Consider the following 10572-nt stretch of genomic DNA (forward strand, 5'->3'; position numbering starts at 1 on the left):
TCCTCTTCTTCTTCTTCCTCTTCTTCTTCCTCCTCCTCCTCTTCTTCCTCCTCCTCTTCTTCCTCCTCTTCCTCCTCCTCCTCCTCTTCCTCCTCCTCCTCTTCTTCTTCTTCCTCCTCTTCTTCCTCCTCCTCCTCTTCTTCCTCCTCTTCCTCCTCCTCCTCCTCTTCCTCCTCCTCCTCCTCTTCCTCCCCTTTCCAGGTGTGGCAGCACATGTCTGTAATTATATTGCTTGGGAAGTAGGGGAAAAAAATCAGGAGTGATTTTTTTTCCAAGTCATTCTCAGCTACACATTATGTTTGAGCTAGCCTGGGCTACATAAAACCCTATCTAACAACAAAGGTTTGTGGATGGTATGGTAATCTAGAGAGAACCCAGCCCTTGGGAAGCAGAGGCAGGTGGATTTCTGAGTTCGAGGCCAGCCTGGTCTACAGAGTGAGTTCCAGGACAGCCAGGACTACACAAAGAAACCCTGTCTCAAAAAAAAAAAATCTAGAGGGAACCCACCTGTCTTAGTGTTTTACAGACACTATGACCAAGGCAGTTCTTATAAGGACAACATTTAAATTGGGGCTGGCTTACAGGTTCAGGGGTTCAATCCATTATCATGAAGGCAGGAACATGGCAACATCCAGGCAGGCATGGTGCAGAAGGAGCTGAGAGTTCTACACCTTCATCTGAAGGCTGCTAGCAGAATACTCTCTTCCATGCAGCTAGGGTGAAGGTCTTAAAGCCCACACCCACAGTGACACATCTACTCCAACAGGACCATGCCTTCTAATAATGCCACTCCCTGGGCTGAGCATATATAAACTCTCACAGATACTTTATGTCAATTATACCTAATTTCAAAGTTAAATTTCTATTTTTTAAAATAAGAATGATACAAATTGGGCAGGGAATCAAATACATTTTGTTGTTGTTTCAAGACAGGGTTTCTCTCTGTAGCCTGGGTTGTCCTCAAACTTGCTCTGTAGAGCAGGTTGGCCCTGAATTCAGAGATCCTCTTGCCTCTGCCTCCCTCATTCTGAGGTTAAAGGCATCCCATAATGCCCAGCTGAAAACTGGAGTTGTAGATAGCTGTGAGCTGCTGTGTGATGCTGGGGATTGAAACTGTAACCTCCAGAAAAGCAGACAGTGCTCTAAACACAGCCATCTCTTGGGCCTCAAAGAAAGTTCATTCAAGCAGCAGAGCTTGTGAGGGAGAGAAGTTGGACCTGAATCTGAGAATCTAAGACCTGGAGAGTACTAAAGAGGGGGGAAGTTCAACAGGATCTCTAACAGCTGACCAACTTCACAGCTGGTTTTGGCCCCAAACTGCCTGGACTTTGGTATTGTGGGGCTTTCCTGGATCACATCTTGAGACTTGTGAAGGCTAGTCATTGGCTATCATTGTTCATGACATTTTGCCAGCAGATTTCCATGTTTGGGGACAGTTTTAGAATTAAGCAAGACAGGTACAGTCAGTTTAGTATCTGACCCGTTGCATGAGAAACATTCTTTGAATTTCGTTACACTTATTGTGTGCAGGTGTGTGTGGGAGTGCCCGGCATCATGAAATCCAAGGACAAATTGTAGGCACTCTACCATATGAACCCTGGGGCTCAAGCTTGAATCCTCAGGCCTGGTGGGCTGCTGGTTGACTTTAATACCACTAAACTTCAAGAGAACAGAACAAAACCTTCAGTTACCTTTAGAAGGGAATTAAATTCTATGAACTATATTAATAGGCCCCCAAATTGAAAAGCGTTTTTGCACATGTGGGTGATTACACTATCCTCACAGGTGTAGAATTTTGCAAGCATGCAAAGGTGAGGAGGCATTTGTTCCTGGACTGGTAGGAACCCGATCAGTCCCTCTCCTGCTGGGTTCTCAGCACCTAGCCCAATGCCTGGCACAGTAAGTTCCAGACATTCAACCAGTATTGTTAATAGACACTAATCCTACTCCACAAAAAGTGTCTTCCTGTAAGATTATTTAAAATATCCTGCAAAGAAAGCAAGCAGTAACTCCAGACTAAAAATCAAAAACTGGGGGTGGTAGTCTTAATCCCTTCAGTGAGGAAACAGCAGATATTCTTGGAATTTACATAAACTGGGCCGGATTACTGAGCGTAGTCTGAAAAGCATTCCCTTTGGGAAGGCTTTATATAAAAAATATTGTCTAAGTGGATGACTTCATGTGTGTCTCTCAGAATTGCAATTCTGCCTGTGTTATCATGTCCCCTGAGTACGTTTGGAAGCTAACCACATCAGGGTGTACACTAGACTACACGCCAATGACCTACTTAAAAACGGGCAAATGATGTGTGATTATGAAACCAAAGAAAATTCTAGGATGAGTATGTTTGTAAGCTATGAACGGGCAGCTTATAAATGCCAATTAAACAGAACTTCTGTAGACATTCTCAGTCATGAACTCTTTAAATGACATTGTCAGGCTACAATGCAGAGTCAGCAATGATAGAATTGGCAGGTACCAAAAAAAAAAAAAATGTTGGTGTGTCCACTGAGAACATCCTTGACATGGTGTGGTTTACTGGCACACGCCTGTAGTTCCAACCCCTAGGATGCAGAAGCAGGAAGGTATCTGAGTTTGAGGTGAGCGAAGCTACAGGCTGATAACGTTTTTAACATGTCTAAAACCAATACAACAGGAACTATTTACGGTGAACCCAGAAAGCAGGATACTGGGCTCAGTGTTGTGTAACTTTCAAGGTAAACAGTGAGGTAAAAATCCACATCTTCACCTTAAAGGTGAAGAAACTCACGGTGAGAGCAGTTTAAAATGTGCTTCAATGTGTGTGTTATCCTTCAGTGCAGAAGCAAGCGCACTGCTACTGTACCATATCCCTAGCGCCAGTCATTTGTTCAGGGTGGCCTTGAACTCACTCTTTAGCCAGTCAGGCTGTTAACCTGCAATCTTGCCTCAGCCTCCTGAGTAGTTGGGCTGATAGGCCCGCAAGCCAACACTGACGCCTAATTCTCTGGGCTGCTTTTACAGTGACAGAGTTCCTCCCACTTATCATCTAGATCAATGCTAATACAATGGGGTCAACACAATGTTTGTGGACACAGACGCTGTTCAGGAAGAAATGGAATTGATGGAAAGGTAGCAATGCCTATGTTTAGAAATCGTTTCTGCTCACACTGCAGATTCCGGGCCAGCACATCTCAGCAAAAATTCCCCATGTCTCTGAGGGTCCCTTCAGAAATCTAATGTGATAGTTTTCCTATCTAGGGGATGACTAGAGCTAGCTGGATGAGGCGAGGCACTGCTCCTGCCCAGGGCCAAGGAAAGTAATTTTAAGAGTCCACCTCCACTAAAAATATCTAAAGAAAACATGTACTCTAACAGGAACCCAGCACCCGTGGTGGAAGTTGGAACACAAATACAAAACAATTCAAACACTAAACATATAATATAAAGTATTGAAAATTCTGCTTTGTCTTCTCAGGTTCCGACACGATTACCTGTCCACAAGGCTTTTTACAGGGACTGATTTTAGATCAGAAGTATGAACCTCTAGGAAACCATGACTATGGTTGCATATAGCTCTGGATACGTACAACGGTGGCATAAAAAAAATGATCAAGAACAAGAGGAGTGTATCATTATCTTTATATACAAAAACGAAGGCCCAAAATACGGTTTGTTGAAGTAGCTATCAACAGGATGCCAGCTGATTTCACATTCGCTTTGGTTACCGCAGCTTAGGATTACCAGTCGGCCACTCCTACTAACAGCACACACGGGACTGCCTCCAAATCAGAACAAACCGCTCAGGAAAAACTAAGTCAAAACATTTTAACAATAAATAAATAAAAAAAAAAATGTAAAGGTAGCCTCCTCTCCATCCGAAAATCTCAGGCATAACATGTACACTGATTTTGAAAATAAAAAATTTTCTCACAATAGTAATAACAGATGTTAGTACAGCAGACCATGAAATGAAATTACTTTAATGCATTTTTTTTTTAAAAAAAAGAAAACGTTAAGAACCAAACATGAACTTTTAAAGTTGGCACCTTCTACGACTGTACACATCCTAAAACAATCCTCTACACTTTCTTACAGAACATAATTCAAACTCTTGTCGGCATTTCAATAGACTCCTAAGGAAATAGTCGAAAAGAGCATTTAGTACACCCGATCTGAAACAAAGTTCATAATTCTGATTTATGGCTATAACAAGGCAATCAGCTTCTATTGAAAACTGCAATCAGTGATAAAACATATTTGGAAAACATAAACATTTGGTCTGATGGTCTTTAATGTTGGTTAAAGGGGTCTGATATTTGTTGCCAATGAAAGGTACTTTAATCCACTGTGTAAAAAAAAAAAGAAAAAAGAAAAACAACGCAGCTGTCCTTTTTTTCCGAAACACGTAAGACCAAACACTACTATTTACACGCTTAAAAGATTTTCAGATTTATTTAAGTAAGCATTTTCTTCCTGGGAAACCGAGTGCTGCAGAGATGCAGAGACCCCCAAAGCTTGATGATCTGTAAAACTACAAAAATGTTGTTTGAAGAAACATTTCCGTTTCTTGTCCTAATTTTGATCCTAAATACAAAACCAATTCTGAAATCAGTCACGATTTCAAGCCCTAGGGAACCTTAGGGTTTTTTGTATCTGTGAAAACCTTGTCTCAGACTCTTCTCTTCCTGTCGATACTGGTCCACTGCACAGACACACACAGACAGAATGGCCACACTGGACAAAAGGGGAACGCAGTCCCAACACCACCAGCATCTTGGTGGTCTCGCTCACCCTGAGGTACACATGACCTACAGCATTTGGGGAGGGTACAGGGGCCATTACAATGGATGAAGGAACACCTCAGTAAAGCAACCATTATTTATCCACAGGAACAATGAAAAACAATGATATATATATAGATATATATATATAAAAATCACAAACCAAATATAAAACTAACACCATTCCATTCTTCCAAATTTGGTTTTGTACTTTTTCAGTGTTCTGGGTCAGCACGTGCCAGACAGAAAGTTCTCATATCCAGTTATAACAACTGCCATTTTGATCGTAAGTCACATTTACTGGGACGGTTGGGAAGTGAATTTATTCAGTGACTCTGTGCACTGTACTCACCAGCTTGGGGAGAGTTGAGGGATTAAGAATGAAACAGAAGTCATTCATTTTAAACTAGACAAAGGAGATTTCAAATTAAAACCATAAAGAAAGGTAGGAGAGCTTACTGGGAATATGAATACTAGACATCACAAAAAAAAAAAAAGATAAAAAACCCAACTGTTTGGTCAGAACGTAGGAACGTAACTGCCTTGAGAAACTTGTGAATTACCTAACCAGAGTGCGCACTGCCTTAGGTCCAGTCAGCACAACGCTGTAAACTGCCACGAAATCGGTCAAAGGTGTTCACTGACTACAGCCAATGCAACCTCAGCATCCACCTCCCAGGCCAAGTGTTCCTGACTCATCACCTCTAGCTACAGGCAATTGTCTCCAGCTGCTGCTCTGCCTCAGCGGCCATCGCTGCAGCCTGCAACTGTTCTGTCTCACTCTGGATGGCACTGGGGGTGACCTGTTTCCTTTCACTGTGCATATTGTTCTCATGCCTCTTCAGATCTGAGGCCTTGGCAAAGGCCTTGGTGCAGGAGCCGCACACAAAGGGCTTTTCCCCTCTGTGTCTTCTCTCGTGGTCCTTGAGGTGAGACTTGTGTTTGAAGGCTTTGTCACACATGTGACATGCGAACGGTCTTTCGTTGCTGTGAACCCTCTCGTGCTTCTTTAGGTCTGGGGCGCGGATAAATGACTTTCCGCACACCTCACAGCTGTAGGGTTTATACCCCGTGTGGATTTTTAGGTGTTCTTTCAGGTGGGCTTGGGTGGTGAAACCTTTTGTGCACATCTCACAGACAAACGGCCTGTCTGCTGTGTGGAGCTTCTCGTGCTTCCTCAACCTGCCTTCATCAGAAAACGTCTTCCCACAAGCTTGGCAAGCGATCTGTTCCCGATGGTGACCGTAAAGCAGATATTCAAACTTCATGTCGCTGGCTGCCGTGGTCCAGCCCGGAGTCTGTTCATCTTTTACTTCGCTCATCCCGTCATTAAAGGTTAAGGCTTGAGGGGTCTGAGACCCCAGATCTTTGGACTCGGGAGTCTCCATGGATTCTACTTCCTGGCCGTAGCAGTTCACTTTTCGAACTTCCTCACTCCCCAGCTCTTTCAAGATCGCTTCCTGAACCCTGAGAGTGGTCGTGGGAGACTTGCCGTCCTCCTGACTCGGGGGAGTGCCTTCTACTGTGTCATCAGAAGGGCTGTCATCCTGGTCCCCGATTTCCTCCACGTCGTCGTCCTGAGCGTCAGCAGCGTCTCCCATGGGGCGGTTTAATTTGAGGCAATATTTACTCTTCGACTGGCCGTTACTTTCATCCGGACTAGACACGTCACGCTTCTGAGAACACAGTTTATCCAAAAACCGGATACCGAGGATCTGACCGGACGACATCATCAAGTTGACATCCTCTTTTTTCACGGAAATCTTTGCGGTGTACATGTAGTTCAGCACCTCTTCAAATATGTCGGAACGGAGGAAATCTATCTCTATGACGGAGGAGCTATCTACTTCCAGCTTCTTGAAAAGCTTCTTAAAGTACGTGCTGCAGGCAGCGAGTACACACCGGTGGGCTCTGAACTTTACATCTTCAACCACAATGGCGATGTCACAGAATTCTCCTTCCAGGCGCTGTTCGTTCAGCGTTTTCAGAAACAGCGTCTTATGATCATCGTCATTATATTTTATGGTTTCAGACATACTGATGAAAAACTCCTGCAAAGAAAAATTTAAAGGTGTTTAATGTTGAGTCCTAGTACACCCCACGCAAAATTTATCTAGTCATATCGTGACTATTTGGAACCTAATAATTTAGAAAGTCAGTGTTATGTTAAAGATGCTCCCCAAATGGGTGAAAATGAATGAACAGCCCCAGACAAGGGACTTCCATATTGTAATTCCGAATTACTTCCCATTTACTAACAGTTTCCTGGTTATAACGACAATGGCAGCTTTTCACAGAATACACACAGGCATTACTTTCCATGTTTTAGATGGCTCAATTCACTTAATTTCAAATAACCCTATGAAGTAGGTGGTGTCCTCAATTTCTAACAGACATTCGGAAGCTGCTCAGTATCCTACAGCTTTTATGATCCAGTAATCAAATCCAGGAACCGTCTAAAAACTCATGCAGTCAGTGTCAAGACAGATAAACAGCCCAAACCATGTAAACTCAGTCGGGCCCATGGCGGCCACCTGTAATTCCGAGACGGTGGTGCCAAGGTGACTGGCTGTACTAGCTCAACACTGAACCCAAGGCTGAACTGAGAGATCCTGTCTCAGTGGACAAGGCAAGCATCAATCAAGGACGATGCCTGTCCTGTCAGCCTCAGGGTCTCCTCAGGAATAGCCATTCACATGTATACACACACATGCATATACATACCACAAATGCAGAAAAAAATTAAAGATTCCTCAAGCCCTAACTGTAGCACTTAACTTCATGTGTGGAGGACTCAGTAAAATAACACTGGGGCTGGGTATTAAGAGAAGAGACAAACCACCACTGAAGAACTAGAGAGGGCACCACTGCCACAATGATCTGTGCTGTTTTCTAGTTTCTTCATGGCAGTTTTGAGCCACTCCTGGACAAGAGTCAAGGTTTAATTTGAACCCAAAAGACATCCGGGAAGACAGTGAGGAGTGGTCTCAGGTTCACAGGGTGTCAGTCTTCCAGCCATCCGGTTAAACATCACATCAACATACGTACAGATTTCCTTTCTCTGAAATGCTTGGGACCAGAAGTGTTTCAAATTTTAGGTTTTTTTTTTTTTTCTCTAGGTTTTGCAATACATGCACATACATAATGAGATAAATTGGGTATGGTAGTCCAAGCATAAATACAAAACTAGTTGATATTTTATATATACCTTATACACACAGCATGAAGGTATTTATATACTATTTAAAAAAAAATTTTTTTTTCAAGACAGGATCTGTGTAATGCTGGCTGTCCTGGAAATGGATCCGTAGACCAGGCTGGCCTTGAACTCAGAGATCTTGCTTCTTGCCTACCTCAAATAATAGTCTTTTTGTTTGCTTTGTTTTGTTTCACAAATAATATTTTAAAACAAAACTTCACAGTATAGAATTTTCACTGATGGCTTCTTATTGCCCTTCAAAAAGTTTCAGATTCTGAACATTTTGGACTTAGGTTCAGCCTATACTTGGTAAGTATAGGAGTATTTTAAAAACATAGTAATTTCAGAACCACCATGAAAGAGGCCTTCCACTGTGTGTTCAATAGTTGATCTAAAAATAGTGTGTTTTATGTTTTCTATTTTAAAAACATTGTCTTACTTTTATTCAACAAAGTGTAAGTAAGTCTGAGGAAAACAGGGTTTTTTTCGTGTGTGTGTGTGTATGTGTGTGTGTACACTGGGTATCAGGGACTCGCTTAAACCAAGTAAGTATATTACCCCTTACTGAACCCTAACCCCTAGACCTGAGATACTTGTTTTAAATCAAATGATAGTCTAAGGCTTAATATTCTAAGGTCCACTTACCATGAACAATTCAGGCTATTTTCTTAATGCCTTAAACACCAAAATCTTCAGATCAGAGTAAGTCTGATCAGGGGCAAGCCAGATCTACAGGAAGAAAGATACGGATTAAGTAAGATTTTTTTTTCTATATTAAATTCTAAACCAAGAATTTTCAAGAGTAAAAAACAAAACAAAGTCACAAAGCTCTCTGTTGTCCTACTTCTTGCATATAAACCATTTTCTGGGTAGACACTGTGAGGCTAGCAGTAATCGGGCCTGGTTCTAGACCTGGTGTGGCAGGTAGTAGATATTCTTAAAAACATCAGCATTCATTCCTTACCTGCACCACTCCCTGTTGGGTGCACAGTTCTCCACATTTTCCTTTAGGACCTATAAACATCTAGATGCCTATTTGTCTAAATACAGGAAGGCTACAGGAGCGCACATATCCAACAGCTATAGAGCAGAGAAATAAGCATGCCACTTTGTCTACCTCACAACTACAGACTTGTCTCCAAGACTGCTATGGAGAAATCTTACATTCTTTTCCTCTATCCCTACATGCAGGTTCAAAGAATTTTCTTTCATTCTTAACTCTCACCCAAAGAACTCCTCATCCTGCAGCTCGATAGGCTGAAGAACAAGTTTCCTCTACTGACCACCAGCCCCACAAGTGCAGTAGAAGCAGGTGGCCATGCTACAATACAGTCCTACACAAAGACTTTGCCCGAGACTCCACCAAGGGATCGCCATCCCGAGGACCCACAACAAGTTCATGCTATAGGAATCACAGGGCTCTGAACTAGCAGGCTTCCTCATGTGCACTGTGTGAGAGCTGCTAAGATGGTTTCTAAGGATGCTCCCTCTCGTTTTCATCTCAGCCTTCCTGGGCTCTAGATACACCCTGGGCCTGCAATCAGCTGAAGGGAAGGCATTCCCTGCAGAACCTTCCTCGGTGGCACTTCTGAGGTCACTAAGTATGGAATCAAGGGGCATGGACTTGGGAGAAGAGTGGCCCTACGGTAGCCATGGCAACATATCAACGTGCACCTTCTCATTTCTGGTGAGTGTGTATTCTTTTTCAAAGGGGTCATGGGCCAATCGGCTCGTTTTTTCCCCCCTATAGAGATGTTCCCATTGCTAAGTTCAAATGATTCAAACCGGAAGATAGCCATTGCCAGTATGTGTGTAAGTAGGTGTGGGACAAGACACAGCCCAACACCTACAATATCACAAAGCAGCTCCTTGCTAGCGGTTCCCCAAACCACGAGAGCGCTAAGGCGTCCTCACCGAGCAGAGAGCCAGGCTTTCCCAAAGCAAACTTACATAAGCAGCCGCAGCCGCCTCCTTATTCCGGAGCAGCTGCGACAATGGCGGCCACACCACTTCCCTGTTGCGACCACACAACTTGGGAGTGGGGGATCCGGGGCCCCGCGCAAGACCTGGGACGCAGTCCGCGCGTGGGGAGCCCACACTCGCATTTCGCAGCCTGTGAGCCGCCGGGTGCAGCGAGCCTTCAGCATTCTTTCCTAAACAAAAGCTCCCCTGAGCGGTGCCCGCCAGCGACATGCCACTTTCCCTTCCACCATCCGCCACTTCACCAGGTCGCAGCGCGGGCGCGAGGCTCTGCCTTGGCCCGCAGCGGCCCCGGCGGCGCGACGAGCTCGGGAGCGGGCATGCGGCCGGTTCCGCAGCCCCGCGCCGCGCCGCGCCCTACTCCGCCCGCGAGCCCTGAGCTCGCGCCCCGCGCACTCCGCGGCCTGCGCGTCTGGTCCTCCCGCGCCCTCCCGCGGCCAGGGGCGGGGGCGGCGCGCGGCCGGCTCCCCGGAGCTCCGCGGACGCAGGCGGGGAGCGTGCGCGGGGGGTCCCGTCTGCTCCGGGGTGCACGGTTGCGAGGGGCGGCGCCCCGCGGACGGCGCTCGGGCCCGGCTCGGCCGTCCCCACCCCCACCGCGGTGCACTGCGGCGCGGAGAGCCGGGCGGCCAT

The 10572-nt window shown here is 45.0% G+C and overlaps 1 protein-coding gene across 2 annotated transcripts in view; it reads right to left on the reverse strand.

The window, feature by feature from the left end:
* Positions 1 to 3604: 3604 nt before the first annotated feature.
* The window catches only part of Zbtb14 (zinc finger and BTB domain containing 14), a 7709-nt gene continuing 741 nt past the window's right edge, over positions 3605 to 10572 (reverse strand). Inside the window, exons 1-3 of one of the 2 annotated variants that reach the window (XM_028762212.1) lie at positions 9913 to 10332; positions 8608 to 8691; positions 3605 to 6814 (exon numbers count right to left, since the gene is read on the reverse strand). In XM_028762212.1, the coding sequence (XP_028618045.1) occupies positions 5468 to 6814; positions 8608 to 8610 (1350 nt within the window). In that variant the 5' untranslated portion in view covers positions 8611 to 8691; positions 9913 to 10332 and the 3' untranslated portion in view covers positions 3605 to 5467. Of the gene's footprint in view, positions 6815 to 8607; positions 8692 to 9912; positions 10333 to 10572 lie in introns of those variants that run through there. The other variant, XM_028762213.1, reaches the window with a different exon arrangement.

The sequence above is a fragment of the Grammomys surdaster genome, unplaced genomic scaffold, assembly GCF_004785775.1.
Source record: "Grammomys surdaster isolate TR1022 unplaced genomic scaffold, NIH_TR_1.0 132, whole genome shotgun sequence".
In the NCBI taxonomy this organism is placed as follows: Eukaryota; Metazoa; Chordata; class Mammalia; order Rodentia; family Muridae; genus Grammomys; species Grammomys surdaster.